Source organism: Myodes glareolus, chromosome 22, assembly GCF_982192425.1.
Source record: "Myodes glareolus chromosome 22, mMyoGla1.1, whole genome shotgun sequence".
NCBI lineage: Eukaryota > Metazoa > Chordata > Mammalia > Rodentia > Cricetidae > Myodes > Myodes glareolus.
The window spans coordinates 37052340-37071338 of NC_142047.1; the positions used below are offsets into that span (position 1 = coordinate 37052340).

An 18999-nucleotide genomic window follows, 5' to 3' on the forward strand; every position below is an offset into this window, starting at 1 on the left:
GTATCTGAACAAGGTAGGGACCCCTCACCAGCTTGATTGTGTGGCCTATTGCCCATATCATACCCCAGATGTGAGTCCATTCCACCTTGACTGGAGGTCAGAGAGTTTGAGTTTGTTTTGCTCTTTCAAAGATGGTGACAAGTGGCTACAAAGCAAGAGGTCCTGACCTAGAGTGGTTAATTAGTATTTTGAGTATAGAGGTGTATCAGCTCCGCCTTGATCAAAGGTCAGAGATGCTCTGTTTATTCCTTTTATCATATTAATGAAGTCACTTGTCTTACCCTCCCCTTTTGGATTGGGGTATAAAAACGTAGAAAATTAATGGGGTGGTTCAGTATTCACTGAATTTCCCTCCTGATTCTATTCTGTGTTTTGTCTCTTATTTCTCTCTTGGTGCGGGACAATTGTCTATATTCTGTCAATTATGTTTTAAATAAATGCTGATTGGCCAGTAGCCAGGCAGGAAGTATAGGTGGGGCAACCAGACACGAAGTAGAGGCAGGTCAATGAGAACAGGAGAATTCTGGGAAGGAGGAAGCCCATTCCTTTCCAGTCCTGACCCATCCACTGAAGAAGCAGGATGTGATTGCCTCGCTGAAAAAGGTACTGAGCCATGTGGCTAACATAGATAAGAATAATGGGTTAATATAAGTTATAAGAGTTAATAAGAAGCCTGAGCTAATGGGCCAATCAGTTTATCATTAATATAGACCTCTGTGTGATTTCTTTGGGGCTAAACAGCTGTGGGACCTGATGGGAGGACAGAAACCTAGACAACACTCTCTTATCTGTTTTTGTTGTTTTTTTTTTGTTTTTTTTTGTTTTTCTTAATAATTCTAATGCTCACACTCCTACACTAGAACGTGTGTTGAGGCTGATCCTCGACAGAGCAGGTAGAAGAATAGCTGATCCAACCTTTCCTATACGGCTCAGCTTTTCTGAACCTCATTTTTCTTTTACACACACACACACACACACACACACACACACACACACACACACACACAGTGGGGCTCAGGTCCCTGGACTCTGGAAAGATAGTTATTTCCTATGGCAGACCAGAGAGGACCCCTGAACTCCTGTACACTCTCTGAGCTCCTTTTACAAGGCTGCCTCCTCAGGAAGGCCCTGGTGTTCCTAGCAGACCAATGGAAAAGAATGAGTATCTCTGGTTCCTCCAGAAGGGTCTATCTCCTTGTACCTAGACCTCATATTCACAGAGCTGCCACTCTGTAGAATCTGCTACCAGACATTCCTTTAATCAAACATTGGGTGTTACTTTAGGAACTTGCTAGATACCAGACGTGGTGATGATGCACGCCTTTAATCCCAGCACTCAGGAGGAAGAAACAGGCAGATCTCTATGAATTTGAAATCTACAGAGTGAGTTCCAGAACAGCCAAAGATACACAAAGAAGCCCTGTCTTGAAAAACAGAAACAACAACAAAAAGAACTTGCTAGGCATCAAGGGTGCCTCTGATGTCCACATTAATCTCCCCTCCAGTCAGCCCATCAGTAGACATGGGCATCCTTCCAGCACAGAAGAAGTAGAATGCTCTGAGCCCCACCAGGCAGTGTGAAAACAGAGAAACTGAGTCAAATATGATTCTGATAGCGTTGGCATTCAACTGAGTGCTTCCTATTGCCACACATAGCCTGTCCTATGGCCTAGTGCTTCCTAGTGAAGCAAATACTGTATTTATTTGGACCTGGGCCACTATGTCTCCTGTCATCACAGAGTACGATAGGAATGGTACCCCCTGCAGTGGCAAGAGACCTGAGTGACTTATGCAGAGCTCATTTGACAGATGGAGAAGAAAATAGCCTTTGAAAGTAAGATACCATGCAGAAGTTCACACAGGGACCAAAACCCCAGCCAGCCCCACCCCATCCTGATACTGGAGGTCAAGACTGACAAGTACCCTGGGTTCTTGCCAAAACACAAACCTTGCTCCCTACATCCAGCTCCTTCCTGTTTTCACCAAGAGGTCTCACTCATTGGGAGTATCAAGACTTTCCCAGTGCCCTGTCCCCTTCCTGGAGAAGACTCTTGGCCTTGAGCAACATCACAGAGCCTCTGAAGGAGGTGCTTGACGATCTGCCCTCACTGAGAACATGCCCCTGGCTTTGAGGCCTGGCACTGATGACCCCGATGTGGCAGCTGCTGATTTGGGAGCCTTAATTATTTAGAGAATGCATATTATTCAGCCCATTGGCTCTGTTTTGAGTTCAGAAGTGAAATGCCCTGGGGATTGTTTCCAGTGAAGAACGAGATTCCACTTGTCACAGAGACTAAAGATGAGAGCTTGGTCCTGGAAGGGACTGCGGTCACGAGGCGTTTGCAAACATTCTAGAAGAGTAGGAGGCCAGCAGACTGCTCTGGGGGTCGGTCCCCGCTCAGCTGTCCCGGGAAAGCGCTTCTCTTGCCTTCTTAGAGGTAAGGAAGGTTGGCGTGTGAGTCCATTGTGACTCATGGTTCAGCTGCACCCTCTCTTAGTGTCGGCCCTGGGGGAGACCCTTAGCAGAGGCTCCAGATGATTGGTGAGGATTCCCAAGGCCGCTTGTGATTCTTTTTTTTTTTAAATTGCAGACTTTTTTATTTACTTGTTTTTATTTTATGTGCACCTGTGTTTTGCCATGGATGTCGGGTCCCTGGAACTGGAATTATAAACAGTTGTGAGTGGCCATGTGGGTGCTGGGAATTGAACCCAGGTCCTCTGGAAGAGCAGTCAGTGTTCTTAACCACTGAGCCATCTCTCCAGCCTCAAGCTTGCAGTTCTTATAAATCAGTAATTGTATTCCTCTTAAAGCATGTTCAAAATTAGCTGGGCGTGATGGTACACCTCTGTGATTCCAGAACTCAGGAGATGGAGATGAGACCCATTAGGGGTTTGGTTTAAGATAATCCTCAACTACATTGCAAGTGTGAAGCCAGTTCCAGAGGATCAGACATCATCTTCTGACCTTCATGGGTACCAGCCTCACACATGGTGTGCACACATACATGCAGACAAAACACTTGCATGTGTAAAAGAGCTTTTCTGCTTTGTTATTTTTTTTTCCAAACCAGTCACACTTGGAGAGGCTGGAGAGCTAGCTCAGCAAGTAAGAGTACATACTGCTCTTGCAGAGGACCTGAGTTGTGTATGTGTTCAAACAAACATAAGACACACACACACACACACACACACACACACACACACACACGCTCGCAACCATCACCACTGCCCATTTCCAGATATCTTCATCATCCTGATCAGAAGCCCTGAGCTCACTGAACAGTAACCGCCTCCTCCCTTCAGCTCCTGGTACCCACTGTGCGCTTTCTGAATCTCTGTCTCCCTGCGAGAATGACATCATACCCTATTTGTCTTTGGTTGTGCTTTGCCTGTTTCACTTAGCATCATGTTTTCTGGTGTAATTTTTAAAAGATTTAGTTTTTTTGCTGGGCAGTGGTGGCACATACCTTAAATCTCAGCACTCAAGAGGCAGAAGTAGGTAAATCTCTGAGTTCGAGGACATCCTGGTTTACAGAGTTCCGGGACAGCCAGAGCTACATAGAGAAACACATTCTTGAAAAAACAGAAAACAAAACAAAACAAAAGCAGCAACAAAAGTTTTAGTAACGTGTGTGTGAGTGCAGGGCTCTGCAGAGGTGCTGGGTCCTCTGAGGCTGAATGGCTGTGAGCAGCTGGTGTGGGCTCTGGGGACTGCACACAGTTCCTCAGGTTTTCCTAGCAGGTAGCTTACTAAATGAGCCGCTCTCCAGCTTTTAAGGTCACTTGGTCACTTCTTTCTTATTTATTTATTTATTGGTCTTTTTCGAGACAGGGTTTCTCTGTAGCTTTGGAGCCCGTCCTGGAACTAGCTCTATATACCAGGCTGGCCTCAAACTCACAGGAACTCTCAGAGATCCAACTACCTCTGCCTCCAGAGTATTGGGTTTTAAGGTGTGTGCCCACCGCTCGGCCACACAGATTTTAAATGTGGTTCTTTTTTGTTTTTTTGGGGGGGGGTTGTTTTTGTTTTTGTTTGTTTGTTTGTTTGTTTTTTGAGACAGGGTTTCTCCGTAGCTTTGGAGCCTGTCCTGGAACTAGCTCTTGTAGACCAGGCTGGTCTTGAACTCAGAGATCCGCCTGCCTCTGCCTCCCGAGTGCTGGGATTAAAGGCGTGCGCCACCACCGCCTGGCTTGAATGTGTTTAATGTCACTAAAATGTATGTATAATACTGATGAAAATGATTAATTTTGAATTATTTATATCTTGCCATAATTTAAAGTGTTTACTGCAAAAAAAGCATAAATAATAAGCAAACTCAAGAATAGTTAGAAAATAGGAGCAGGAGAGATGGCTCATTTGTTAAGGGCACTTGCTTTTCTTCCAGAGGACCCGAGTTCCCAGCACCCACATCAGGTGTCTCTCAGCATCAGCTCCAAGTATTCTTTTTCATAAATAAAAAATTAAGAATTAGAAAATAAAAAAGTTATCATTAGGACCTGGAGAGGTGGCTCAGTGGTTAGAGGCATTTATTGCTCTTGTAGAGTAGCAGGATTCAGTTCCCAGCACCCACATAATATTTACAGTCACCCCTAATTCCAGTTCCAGGAGACTCAATACCTTCTGCTGAATTCCGTGGGTACCAGGGACACATTTGGTGCACATATACATACAGGCAAAACACTCACCAACATAAAAAAATTTTTAAGAACTTAAAGAAACTTAAAAAATAGTTACAGAGTCAGGTAGTGGTGGCGCATACCTTTAATGCCAGCACTCAGGAGGCAGAGGCAGGAGGATCTCTGTGTATTTGAGGCCAGGCTGGTCTACAGAGTGAGTTTCAACACAGTTAGGACTGTTACACAGAGAAACCCTGTCTTGGAAAAAAAAGTAGTTATAGTTACCCAAACTATTTTCCATCCCAATAAAAATTAAATAAAACAAACAAAACCAAACACACAAAATACAAGCACGATGTCATGTGCACTTAATCCCAGCATCTGGGAGGAAAGAAGCTGGAGGTATCCAAGTTCAAGGCCAGTGTGGTTTCCAGAGCAACTCTAGGACAGTCAGGTTTACACAGAAAAACCCTGCCTCAGAAATAAAATAATCTTGCCTGTGAAAACTGAGAAAAGACAAAAGAGACCACCTCTCTGAGCTAACATGTGCCAACCGCCCATCCCCACCTTCAACATAAAACCACAGTCGGTATTTTCTCCTCTCTCTTCCCACCATTTTCCCAGCACCGAAGCATGACATCAATGTCAATTTTATGCAGCTATGGGAGCCCATTTCCTTTTTTTTGTTGTTGTTACAGAAAAGTGTCAGCATCTATTCCCACTGTGCCTTATTCTGTTCTCAGATTCTGCCCTCTGAGGGTTCCCATTGTTGGAACAGGGTCCATGATCGACGCTGTGTGAGATTTCTGAGCCTGCGAGAAAACTCTAAGTAAACAAGAATCTTATGACCTCTGCTCCTTCATCACATGGGTTGTTTTTTGGATGTGCGTTCATGCCCCTCCCAGGGGTGGCGGATGGGAGTGAGTTAACTTCAGATTATTCAATGCGCTGGCCATTGTTTGTTTATATGCCTCTGTGAAGAAAACATGTTTCTGCCTTGTGCGACTTGTCTTGTGACTGAAACTCGGGTGAGTCTTCAGAGTATAAACTGTCCGATGCTCTGAATAAAGCTGGCTATTGCATGAGACTTCAGTCTACCTTATTTTCAGGCCCCCGCTCTCCCAGGCCGCCAGTGGGAGCAGTAACCACCCACGAGCTATTTAACGGATGTCCGTTATTGAAGATGTAAGTCCTAAGATTTCCATGTTTATACATAGCCTGCATTTCCTTGACTACTTGTGAGAATTTTTCAAATGTAAATATTCCTAGAATTTGGGTGTCAAAGGAGAATCTGTTGCTACAGGAACTTGGGCCTCCTGTCAGATGACTCCAGCCCTTTCTTTTGTAGCTGTTTGCGTTAGCAGTGAGCGATGTCACCCCGAGCGAAGGGTTTCTGCACTGGAAGGAGTTCAGGCATGCTGCCTAGTGAGGGGGAAAGAGCTCCACGGAGCCATTCAAGCCCCTTAGTCAGGGAATGGTCTGTATCTCGGACAGGTTTTCTGGGTGTACATGGGTGACTACTGAGGATTGTCTTTACCTCCGAGAACAGCAAAGACAGTGTCTGAGCCTCTCTGTGGTCAGTTGACTGTGACCCTAGATTCATCCTCTCCCTAATCTGGAATCTCTTACCTAAGAAGGCAAAAGGCACTTTGTATATGTGACTAAGGAGTTTGAGGTGAAGAGAATTTCCTGAGTTATTAGGTGAGTTCAGTGAAAGCCAACCACTGATGAAAATGGCTAGTTTTTGGTTATTTGTATTTTGCCATAATTTAAAATGTGTTTACTGGGGCTGGTGAGATGGCTCAGTGGTTAAGAGCACTGACTGTTCTTCCAGAGGACTCGGGTTCAATTCCCAGCATCCACATGGCAGCTCACAACTGTCTGTAACTCCAAGATCTGACACCCTCACACAGACATACATACAAGAAAAAAGTGTTTACTGTTAAAAAAAAAAACCCAGCATAAATAATAAATGAACTCAAGAAAGTTATAAACTAGGAGCTAGAGAGATGGCTCAGGGTTTAGAGCGCTTGCTGTTCTTCCAGAGAGCCTGAATTCCCAGCTCTAATAATACGGAGTTGCGAGAACAGACACAAGGAATAGAGCGGTGTGGCTGTACCAGCAGTTATAGTGCTGGCTGTGATCCCAGCACTCAGGAGGCAGGAGCAGGAAGATCAGGAGTTCAGGGTCATCCTTAGCTATGTAGCAAGTTCAGGGCCAGCCTCGGATACAAGAAACCCTGTCTCAAGCAACATTCATGGGCCCACATGATAAAATGAATGCTTGAAATGTATGTGGAGGCAAATTCTCTCATATGGAAAGTAAATTCCGCGTACTTTAAATAGGGACTCCTAAGGGAGGCAGAGCGCCACTCGCCGTCTCCAAGCAAGGTCTGTGTGCACTGACTTCCTTCTGAAAAGCCGTGGTGGCAGGGAGAGTTTCATAGTGGCGGAACCCACAAGGACGGCCTCAGTCAAGAGGACAAAGTCCACTATCAACAGCCGTGAGCCATGCTGATGGTATGTGCCCTTGAGATGATGTAATAAGACTGGCATTTTACCTGTGTGGTTTCCTCACCAAAAACCCCAAAGTAATCCTGAGAAAAATCGTCAAATGAATACAGAATGAGGGGCATTTAATAAACTCCCTGACCAATCCACCTCAAAAATGTCAAGGTCATCAAAACAAATGTCACATACACACACACACACACACACACACACACACACACACACAGACACAAAAGTCACAGCCTGGAGGACTCAGAAAGCCTGACAAGTATGATGTGGGGTCCTGGATGGAGTCCTAGAACAGAAAAGAACAATCTTTTCTTCAGACTAAGATCTGAAGAAAGTGTGAACTTTGGTTAATAACATTACAATAAGCAACACAGGCTTACTGATGCTGGCAAAGTACCATGCTGAGGTAAAACTGCCACCGTGCCTAAAAAGGGCCTTCCAAGACTCGCTGCATTCTCTGGGGCCAGAGACTTCTGGACCCCGGAAGTCCTCGGATAAGAGTGGGAGGGGAATAAAGAAGCCACCGCCCGGGTCTCTGTCCCTAGAGATGTGGCAAGGCCCAGGGAACAAAAGTGTCTGGACAGCTGAGTATGTTACCTCCTCCCTGTGATCCGGAGGGAGTGCCCTCCTCTGAGGGTCCTGGTCAGCCCTCAAGGACCCTCTCTGTCGTGGCGCCTTCGTCAGGCAGTCCAGCTGTTTCTGGTCTGGACATCCCCACAGGCTGTTCTCTGAAGAACTTGGTGAGTCATTCTGGAATCATTTGTCTGCAAGGCTTGAGCGAGGGAAGAACAGCCATGGCCTCTAGGGATCCAGGATAGTCGGATCCCCGAGGGAGCCCCCTCTAGTTCTTCACACCCCATATCCAAGTCCCTGATCTCTGCCAGAACAAACGAGGGATCTGCCAGAGAGCCTTTCCCCTGCGAGTTTGCTGTGCGCCACGCTGGAGGCAGGGACTAGCTGTCTTTCAAAGCCCGACCCGACGGGTGCTGCTATCCCAAGTACCCATTTCCCTGCACCCTTAGTGTGAAAGGGGTATTTTACCCATTGCTACCCGACTTCTGGCCTAGACACCTAGAATAGACAGAAGGGAGAGGAGCCAGAAGTCTGCGCAATTCCCCAGCCAAAGAAAAAGAAAAGGAAGGAGGTGAGGCGGAGCCTGGGTTGGAGGGGCGGGGCTCCGAGACCTCGGGCGCGTGTGGCCTGGAGCCCAGGCGCCAGGCTGAGCTGCTGTTCTCGGCTCAGAAGCCCGGGTGCCAGCTGGGCGCGGGCGGGTGGGCACGGGTAGGGCCATGTGCCAGACACACACAGAATGCCCTTTGAGGAGATGGCAGCTGTCGGCCCAGGCACCCCTCTGGTTGCTGTGGCCTTGTCTGCCCTCTCTTAGCAATACCTTACACAGCACTGGGAACAGCTACCCAACAGGTACAGGGGAACCCTATTCAAAGCAGAGAAGGACCTCATCAGACCTAGAACTAGGACCTGGGTCTGGTGGCTGTCCTGATGGCCCCTTTCCCGAATATTTCTCCTCATTGTTGGGTCCGTCCTCAGAATCTACTTAGGGGTTAAGGGAACTAAGGTTGCCTCCACTTTACGGGGCGGGGGGGGGGGGAAGTTAGGGGATCCACCCCTAAGTCTCTAGGGAAGTCAGATACCGACCCTCGCGTCTTCCCCCAATCACTCGGGCCTCCAACCACTGTACACTTGGAAGACAATGGCGCTTGTCCCTGGGACTGCAGAGATGATTCGGTGGTTAAAGGTCCTTTCTTGCAGAGAGCCCAGGTTTGGTTCCCGGCACCCTCATGGCTACTGACATTTTCTGTAACTCCAGTTCCAGGGGATCCCATGCCCTTTTCAGACCTCTGCGGGCACCAGGCAAACACATGGTGTACATACATGGATGCACAAACACACACTCAGATAAAAAAAGATAAACCAGATAAAGAGGAGGAGAAAGACGTGGAGGAAGGAAGAGGAAAAAGAGAAAAGGAGGAGGAGGAGGTGGGAAAGAAGGAGGAGGAACAGCCACAGCCTTCTTGTCTCTAGGTACAAAAACTACAAATTTCCTAGCGGGTTAGCTGAAGCTCTCGTCCCCTAGGTCCTCTCAAAAGCGAACTTGGCTGCCAATCTGCTTTTTGGAACAGGCTGTATACCTGCTCCCTCGGGAAGGCGGTAGGTTGACCTCCTAGACAATGCCCACGGAGTTCATCTCCCACTTGGTGTAGGTATGCGCTCACCAACCCACCTACCCAGGGAACAGTAGCCACTAACTACCCAGGGTTTGGTTTGCCCAGGAAGAGATTCCCGTGGAGCAGTGATGGGCTGTACGTGGCTGGGCAGCGGAACGGACCACTGGTTCTTAACCTTTGGGTAGCTGATGGATCTGAGTCTCAGTGCACTGAGAGAAAGGTGAAAACAGCAAGGGTGTGGCAGGCAGTTTGAAGATCAGTGTTCACGTGCCCACTGCTTGCAGGTGCATGTTTGGGCACCGTGTCAGCTGTGAAACAGCTGAAGAAATTAGGGGTGATTAACATGGGGGAAAGGAAAGCTCAGCTCTCCGAAGGACTGCCTGCCTTCCAGTCTTGGGCAGGGGGGCCCACTATGCGACCCTCCATAAAAGTCACTCCAAATTTCTCTTTCAGGAGGACCCAAGGTTAAGTCAGACTGTTTGCCCAGATCTGGAGCTCCCTTGGGAAACGAGTGGGCCCTGGAGGAGCCCTCTCAGCCGGGGCGGGGGAGTGGGTGCAGAGGAATTCTGCTAGCTAATCTAAGATCGCCTTCATCCCGACCAGTCTCTACCACCGTATCTATCTGCTCAGACCTGGGGAGTAGGAACCTTGGGACCCGCACCAAGGAACGTACTGCGTGGGGGTGGGGATTCTGGGCTCCAGAACCGGGTGGGCGGGCCGGATGGGATTTTTTTCTAATAGCGCGTCTGGAGGTGGCCTTAGGAAGGACAGGCAAGGTGTGGGAACACGGCCTCCTTTCCCTGTTGTGCCGACAGAAAAATGCTGGGGTCCCGGGTCCTCGCCTTTAACGCGGGCGGCGGCGGAGCAGGCGGGAGGGGGAGGGGTAGGCTCGGGCGGCGCATGCGCGGCGCAGGGGGAGCGGCCGGACTGTCCGGTGGCGGAGAGCAGATTGAAGGCAGCGAAGAGCGCCGGGATCCGGCGCCGGGGGCTGTGAGCGGCGCGGGCCCACCGAGCCCCGAGCCAGCCCGCGCCGCTGCCGCAGAGACCCGGGGGGGACGGCCAAGATGACCGTGCCGGTGAGTGCTGACCGCCGGAGACCCCGCGCCCCCCGCGGCAGGCCTGGGCCACCGGGGGTCGCCGGAGGTCCTTCTCAGGTCGTGGTGGGGAACAGGATGGGGACGCCGCCCCCTAGCCGACTTCTCTGATCCTGCTTTTCCAACCTCTTCCTGGAGAGCCGAGTGGAACCAGGGGTCATGCTGGCCCCACGGGGAGCTCCCCGGGACGGCTGGGCTGGGAAGAGGGTGTTTGTGGGCCTGCCTCTAAGAGCCCCTGGGACTAGTGGGCCCGGCGGGGGTCCGCGCTCCCCCCACCCACGACCTCTTCCCAGAGTGGCCAGGCCTACCGAGGAGAGGGCTCTGACACTCCCTGGAAACCCATGTCCAGGTCAGTTAGGCCGGCTGACGTGTGGGAAGGTCTGTTCTGTTCTCCCAGAAAACTCCCAGGGAGAGCTACCCTATTGTGCTCCCGGATCCCCACCCGGATGGCCAGGCGTGGGGGCGGGGTCTGTGCTGTCCCCGAGACACCCTTACCCCAGAATGGTTAGCTTGGCCGGCTAATGGAAAGAGCATACCTCCCCCTACCTCTGCTTTGTACACTCACTTTGTGGGAAGTTTGTTGGATCTTTGAACCTCAGGGCCTTTCTTTCGACCAGTGTCTCCTTTCTGTAGGGGCTTCCCCTTGCTTGACACCCCCTCTTCCTAACCCATCAGATAGACCTGAGCAGCCCTTACTCTAGGGCTTAACAAATGGGCCATGGATCGCTCTTCCTGAGGTGGCCAGTGATTATGGCTACTGGGGTGACGGACTGACCCAGGTACAGGCTCCACTTTACAGATAGACAGACAGAGGTGTGAGGCCACACCTTCATCCTGTCTGCACTGTAGTAATGGCCTGAGGCCACGATTTCTCTGCTGAGTCAGAGTTTTTTCCCAATGACAGGAAGGGGCAATGGTCCAGAACTTTGTCCAGCCCGGCCTTATTCTGGGACTGCTCTTCATCCACTTGGGGCCGGGTTCCATGATGCACATTGTCGAGGCTTCCTGGCAGGGCAAGTGGCCGCTTAATTAACTTCCATAGGGTATGGAGACTCCTGGAGGAGAGAGGCTTGTGTAAGTGCAAAGCATTGTTATTACAGAATTAAAGATCCCAGCTCCCGCCCGCCCCCAGAAGTGGTAATTCTGAGTTACAGATGAAAAAATTAGGGCTTCCAGGCTGTGCTGATGGGAGCCCCCACCCCCATCGCTTCTGGTTCATAGCATAATTGCCTCATCTCTAGGAAGAGACAGAGAAAGCCTGCCAAGCCAAGCCCCTCTCCTGTTCTGTTCTGCTTCTGCAAAGCTCAGGTTTTTCTCTGGCTTGGGGCATAGGGCACCAGCCAGCTCCACCCCTGTGGACACTGGTCAGGGAAACAAGGCAGATGAGTGAGCATGCCGGAGGGCAGTAGTGAGCAGCCAGTGCCCCTCGGGACAGGTCTCTGGTGGGGAGGTTCAGGATTGGTTTGGCTGTGTAGAGTCAGTTCAGAGACCCTTTAACCTCGCAAGATTTCAGGTGGTCAGCTCGGCTCTGTGTCACCGTGGCACCATCTGTAACTGGAGAGGCGAAGGGGTCTGGTAGGACTCGTATAGCTAAGAATCACTATGAAGAACTAAAGTTAAGTTCTGTCCCCACCAGCTCCACTCCAAAAGTCACCTCTCGCCCTCTGACTTGTAGCTACAGCCCTCAGTGATTCTGCATGGCGTGTTGCTAGGCTGTCAGACCACTGTCCTCTCTCCTGGGACCTTGGTACACTAGTGGAGGCTTCTAGGAAGAGCTGCCTGCTCTGTCCTTGCTCAGGGAGCCCAGACTGGTGACTGGCCATGCGGTGCTCAGGGACACGTTTGAGTTTTAAGCACACCCATTCATTTGGGCAGTCTTTTCCTGGATAAAGCTGACGCGGGCACTTTGGCCCACAGAAATTACAAGATGCTACAGATGGAAATGGGAGATAATAGCAGAGAGAAATAGCAGAGAGAAAACTTGGGATGGACTAGGTTGAGTTGATGTGGTTTCCCGGGTATCCAAGCAGGGCCTGTACGGGGTTTTGTTTTTGCTTTGCTTTGTTTTGGTTTTTGAGATGAGATCTCATTGTGTAACCCTGAATAGTTTGGAATTCACTATGTAGACCAGGCTGGCCTTGAACTCCCACAGAGATCTTCTGCCTCTGTCTCCTTCCAAGTGCTGGTCTTAAAGGTGTATGCCATCATTACTCCTTGCTGTGCTAGGGCCTCTGTTATTTGACCCCTATGGGATATGGGATCCACAGGGAAGAAGGCACCATGGTGGCCCTGGCTCCCAACGCATGCTCTTTCTTCTGCTGAGAGCAAAAGCAAGCAAAGGTACTTCAGCAGTGTTTGGCCACTCATTTCCTGACTGTCCTCTGACATCTGCCTTCCTTCAGTGCATGGCTGGCCAGTGCCATAGGCCTATCTGGTAGTCTGTCCTAGCTTGCTGGTCACACTAGAAAATGACTGTATTGTGTCTCAGACCCATGGACATGAGTGACAAGAGGCTGGCTGCCCTGTCACAGTAAGGTGAAGAGCAAGTCCTGTGCAGAGCACAGTCCCACTGCTGTCTGTTTCTGCCTCTTGTTTCTTGTCTGTGAAACTGGGCAGCTCATCTAGTCTCTACTGGGCCCTTTCTTGGAGGATGGGCTTTCTCTTTCTCTCTCTCTCTCTCTCTCTCTCTCTCTCTCTTTCTTGATTTATTTATTGTGTATACAGTGTTCTGCCAGCATATATGCCTACAAGGCAGAAGAGGATACCAGATCTCATTGTAGATGGTTGTAAGCCACCATGTGATTGGTGGGAATTGAACTCAGGTCCTCTAGAAGGGTAGCCAGTGCTCTTAACCTCTGAGCCATCTCTCCAGCCCCAGAACAGGCCCTTACAAGGAACACAGGTGCTGCCCTATGTAAGCATGTACTGTGTGTTGTGCATGGGCATGAGCATAGACAGGGTCCTCAGGGAGGACCCATATGTGGCCACAGTCACATGGCCAGTGGGATGGGAATCAGAGTGACAACGTTTATAGTGGTAAAATGACCACCATCCTGCATGGCCACTCTAATTTCAGGGCTGCAACCCAGAGAGCTCTTGACAACTTTCTGTGGCTTTCCAAGTGTGACCCAACTTTTTTTTTTTTTTTTTTTTTTAAGCGAAAGACAAACCCAGAGTCTCTTTGTTGTCCTTGTAGACAGCCATCTTGGGCTCACAGAGATCAGGCAGACTAGTTTTGACTAATCTAGCAGCAGCCAGTGGAAATTAGTGAGCACTTGGTTGAACCTGGGGCCCCTCTGTGCTTGAGAGATTTGGCCAGCGAGCCAGAGGTCTGAACTAGGGCTAATAGCTGGCCCGGTCGCCAACCCTGTAGGAAGGGCACAATAGGTGGGGAGAAACTGAGTTGGAATCCCAAACCTCAGCTCAATCCCCAAAGCGCATGCCATACCCTCTCCTGTTACTGGACTTTGGTCCTTCCTGCCCTTCCCTTTGCAGGAACTGATCTTAAACCTTGTACCCACTTTACCAGGTAGGTTACCCCTGCTCACCCATGCAGCACTGCCCCTGGACACCTCCTGGCCTCATTTGTTACTCTGTATTTAAAGATGGGATCATAAGGTTCCTAGCAGATTCTGTCACAAGACTGAAGGTGCAGGACCTATGACCACCGGGCCCCAGCTGAGCCACTTTCGGAGGGTGTAGATGGTGGCATCTGCTACCATGCCAGCGCAGGTAATGATGGCCCTACATAAACCTTTCCAGGGAACTTTATTGAAGACCAAGTGGGGATCAAAGAAGCTGCTACTTCAGGATGGGTACAATGCTTTGGTAGGCCAGGACTAAGGCCTTGGGGATGTGACAGGACTGCATTTGGGAGGGAGGAGGTCAGCAAGGGATGCATGCAGCTCTTTATAAGAAACTGTATAGTGGCGCTGCTGTGAGGCAGTCACCGTTCCCAGCCTCTGGTGGCGTGTATGGTAGCCAAGGACCCACTCCTGACCCCTCTCTCCCTCCAGTGGCATTTTCTTTGTGGTTCATTTCAGTTTCATTCCTGCCAAGGCCTTAGTGGTGAGATGACCCTGGCCTCTCCCCTGCTTTGCAAACAGAGTGGCCTCTGGTGGCACCATTGGCTAGTACGCCACATCTCAGGCCAGCTGGGTGCTCTGCAGCCTTGCTGTCTGGAGTGGACAGGGTTGCATACACGTAAAGCTTGTCCTCAGGCCTGATCTGCAGCAGCGTGACCTAGTGATAGAAGTAGCCAGGCAGGGCTTCAATGCCATCTGTGGACCTCAGTGCCTAAGGTGCTAATGATGGCAGTGGAAGGGCGAGTGGCCCTGGGCAACTCTGGGATTCGCCTTGTAGTCAGCTATGCCCGCTCGCCCGCTCCCACCTCCTGCCGTCAAGGATCTTTTCCATCTCCCAGCCTCAGACTTAGCCTCTTCATCGCTGCTTGCTCTCCTTGTTTCTTGGCCAAACCTCATTATTTATTTTCTTTTCTGGATCATTGTCCTTGTTGTCATCATTGCCATCATGTGTGGGGGCACATGTGCTGGAGTGGAGGTCAAAGGATAACTTGTGGAGTCATTTCTCTCTCCTGCCTTTATGTTGCTCCAGAGATGGGACTTGGGTTGTCAGACTTGCCCAGCAAGTGCCACTGATTCCCACTGGCCTGCACTGCTTTTGTGTGCTCTTAGTAACTGTTTGCTGAGGCATTGTCTTCCTTGATCCAAGAAAGAGAGCCAGGACCTCAGCAGTGATGAGGGACGCCCAATCTGGCAGGAGAGATGGTCACAAGTTGTGGCTCTAAAGTTAATCTCTTTTCTGGGGGAGATTAGAGGCTAAGGGGGCTTTTCAGTAATTTTATTATTAAACCCTGCCAAATTCCATGAAGGATTTGAAACAGATTATAGTAGAAGACACAACTAGTCTGCCATCATCAAAGCCTTCAGAACTGTGTAATATATGAGGAAAGAGGAACATTATTCCAGAAAACTTAGGTTAAGGGGGCATAGAAATTTAACTGTAAGTTCCCTGGCACCCAGTAGTAGGTTTAGAATCATAATTCCTGCTTTGGAATCTTTCAGAATACTATGCAATGTCATCCTGTTCTTCTGTGCTTCCTGTCATTTAGCCATTGAGACGTTTCTGCTGAGGTAGATTTTTACATGTCATGAAATGTGCAGGCGTTAAGTGTACACAGGGGTAGGTTTGGGCCTATGAAGAACTTCATCAGGATAAGGAATGTCACTGTCACCTCGGAAAGTTCTCAGGGCCCCGTCAGGCAGTCAGCACTGTGCTTTCTCTCACTGTCTTAGATTTGCCTCTACATTCTGTGTTAGTTGTGGCAAAATAGAAATCGCCATCCACTTGGGGAGTATTTGTTCCTTCTTGGCTGCTGAGTACTATTCTGTTGATGAATATGCCACAGTTCATTTAGCCCGTCCTCCTGCTTTTGTTTAATGTGGATTTTTAACTGTCAGAACACTGGCATATTGTTTGTATTAGAAAACTTTATAGCCGGGTGGTGGTGGCGCATGCCTTTAATCCCAGCACTCGGGCCACAGAGGCAGGCAGATCTCTGTGAGTTCAAGGCCAGCCTGGTCTACAGAGCTAATTCCAGGACAGGGAATTATTATACAGAGAAATCCTGTCTTGAAAAACCAAAAAAAAAAAAAAAATGAAACATGACATCTAATCATGCAGCCTTAGGTCATGCCTAGAGATTTGTCTATGCCCTAAACACTATCTACCCAAATGATCTGTTTGCTCAGAATGTGGTGAAACCACAGACCTCCCTGTTCACAGCCTTCCAAGCAGGGCCTTAAGAGTCTGCATTCCTTCCACCCCTTCATCCAAGGTTAACTTTAGGCTTTGGAATCACCTGTGATTTTCCCAGGGCCTCATTCTGTCCCAGAAGGTCCTGGCTGGAGGGCCTAAAGGAGAGCGGGTCAGAGAAGACAAATCCTGGACACAAGCTGATTGATCCTTTGGGCCCTCCCCACTGGGATTGACCCAGACATCCTACCAAGCCACTCCTGCTGCAATTTGAGAGTCAAGTCCAGGCTATACTTTACCCTTCAGAAAGCCAGAAGCCAGAGCGGGGACCAGCTGGCCAAGAGCCCCTCCTGCAGCCCCTCAGGCCTGAATCTGCTCCTCTTCTCCAAGCAGCGCACTTGACTGTGCTTTTAAAATCAATTTTCACTCTGCTTTTTTCTGCAAAGGTTCACACATTTACTCACATGTTACCTCCACAGAGAAGCTCCCAAATTGCATGGGACAGCCCTCTCGTCCCTGCCACCTACTTCGCCCTTTCTGACTCTTGTCACCGCAGACAAGTGTGATTCTCTGTCCATGCCCACCTCCCATAGCCCAAGTGTAAGTTCTCTGAGAGTGGGACTCTTTCCCTGGCAGTGTCCTGATACAACACAGCAGTTGGCATGCATCTGATGCTCAGACCGTGGTGCAAATGAAGGCACCCCAGTGCAGTTGGAGGGAAGACCTGCCCACCCCAGCACTGGCTATGGATCTGGTGTGACTTCACTCCAAGGAGGAGTTGCACTCAGATCTCAAATGAGGTTTTGAGGGAACATGGGCAATCTTAGAACATCTGAAGAGGGAGGAGGGAGAACAGGGAAGGCTTGCTTGGGGAGTGGGGCTTAGAGGTGTGCACTTGTGTTTGTGGGGGGGGGGTCCAAGAAAGGGTGGGTGGAACTTAATGTCTAGTGATATGGGATGTGTTTGTGCTGCTGAGACACACCAGAGTGCCCTGTGCATCCTTGTCAGTGCCTGAGTGTGGGCCCAGCTGCTGGTAAGGGTTGCCTTTAACAATATGTATAGTGAGCTCTGAGAGGTGCGGTGACCAGCTGAGGATGCCACAGACAGCTGGGGTCATTTGTGTAGGCTCCTGTGTGTGGAGGCTTTGTTGAGATACGGCCTTGGTCTGGGTCTCCTGAGGCAAATGGGGCCCACTGTGTAGGCTGAAATAGGCTCATGTGAGATCACCATGTTTCTTTGCAAGGAGGGAGCTGCTCTTATATACCCTGGACTGCTGCTTGTGACCCTGCTGACCTCTAGCTCACTGACTCCGGCCGCTGTGGCTGACAACCCTGTTCTCTGCCCATCTGTGGGTATCTGTGGGTGTGGGCACTGGTGCTCAGGAGAAGCTGCTGAAGGCTTGTAGCAGATGGCACGTGAAGTCACCCCCTCTGTCTGAACTCTGGTTGCTATGGGAGAGTGAGAGCAGATGGCTCAGCTGGTGAGGCCTCTTGACCACACCCTGTCCCTGCCCACCCAGGCTAGCTGACAGAAAGAACCCGGGCAGCCACCAGCAGCTGAGCATTCTCTCCAGGGATAGGGACCTGTCCCATGTTCTTCCTTATCCCTTGCTCCTCTGTTCCTTGACAGGTTTCCTCTACTAGTCTGACTCTTCCCTAATATTGAGGGGATGAGGAGACAGGAGTCAGATCCCAGGGGCAGCCACAGGGCAGCCACACTAGGCCCAGCCTCTGTTCCACACAGGGAGTAGCAGTACTCAGGCCTAGCCCACTCTTGTCTGCCAGCACCCAAAGAGGCCTCTGCTGGAGGGAGGTCCTGTGTGAAGCAAGCACTTCTCTGAAGTTGCCACTGCTGCAGAAAAACGTGAAAAGGGGGTTACCCATATTCCCGGTTTGTCCCAGGACCACACATGAATGCAGAAAGGGGAGTGGGGAGGGAGTGCTGCTTTTATATACCTTGGAGTTTGTTAGGGGCCTAAGTCAGTTTGTACCTTCCTCACCCCTGGGCTATCCCTACAGAGCAGGTAGCACGGCCTCTTCAATCCGACCTCTGCGCCCAGGGCTCTAGCTGACCAGAAGAATCTGGCTCCAGGCGGCAGGGCCCTGTCAGGGGGAGAGAAGGCTCTCACTGGTCACTCCAGCGTGGGAGCACAGGAACTCTAAGCAGCTCCAACACCTCACACCCACACCACTGTCTGGGGACATGCTTAGGTTGCCGAATGGGCAGTTAGAGCTATAAGCTCTGCTACTACTTCCTGGCTGTGTAAGCTGGCAGAGGCACTGCCCTCTGAGCCCCTGGAAGGTGGCATTCCACCTCCTGGTCTCCAGACTGAAGTGACAGGCTTAAGGGCGCCTGTAGCCTTGCCCTGGTTTTGAGCTTGACACTGAGTATTCCTCAGAAGGAAAGCAATCGCTCCTGTGGCCCTTTAGGGACAACATGTCTTCCTGTCCCTGGGGCTTGCAGTGCTTACCTCCGGCCTCAGGAAATCCTTTCCTACTGCCGCTCCCAGAGCTGGCCATCAGCTGACCTGTCTGTCCAGTCCAAGCTTCAGGAGGGGAGACTGTGCCTTATCTCATGCAAGTCATTTTATGCCTGCTCTGTTCAGTCTTAGCCATTCATAAGTGGTTTTCGTGTGGCTACGTGGTCTTCCTGGAGGGGCTGGTTTGTTCAGCTATTCCCATAGAGTTGGCCGTTTTCCATTATGCTCTTCTTTGCCGATGTAAGTGGGCATTACAGGGTGTTACACGGTGATAGCTCTTCTGTGTGCTGTACTGCTTCTGAGGCTCAGATGGCCAGAAGGCTCTAACC

The 18999-nt window shown here is 50.2% G+C and overlaps 1 protein-coding gene and 1 long non-coding RNA gene across 3 annotated transcripts in view; both read left to right on the plus strand.

Annotated features, from left to right (window-relative positions):
* The first annotated feature begins 933 nt into the window (after nt 1–933).
* Nucleotides 934–5704, plus strand: LOC125402445 (uncharacterized). The gene is made up of 2 exons (XR_007232621.3): nt 934–2438; nt 5361–5704. It is a non-coding gene; the product is annotated as an uncharacterized LOC125402445 (long non-coding RNA).
* A 2007-nt stretch (nt 5705–7711) lies between these two features.
* Bcar1 (BCAR1 scaffold protein, Cas family member) overlaps nt 7712–18999 on the plus strand; it is a 36997-nt gene continuing 25709 nt past the window's right edge. The window contains exon 1 of one of the 2 annotated variants that reach the window (XM_048437214.3): nt 7712–7876. In XM_048437214.3, coding sequence (XP_048293171.3) covers nt 7727–7876 — 150 coding nt within the window. In that variant the 5' untranslated portion in view covers nt 7712–7726. Of the gene's footprint in view, nt 7877–10243; nt 10399–18999 lie in introns of those variants that run through there. The other variant, XM_085681710.2, reaches the window with a different exon arrangement.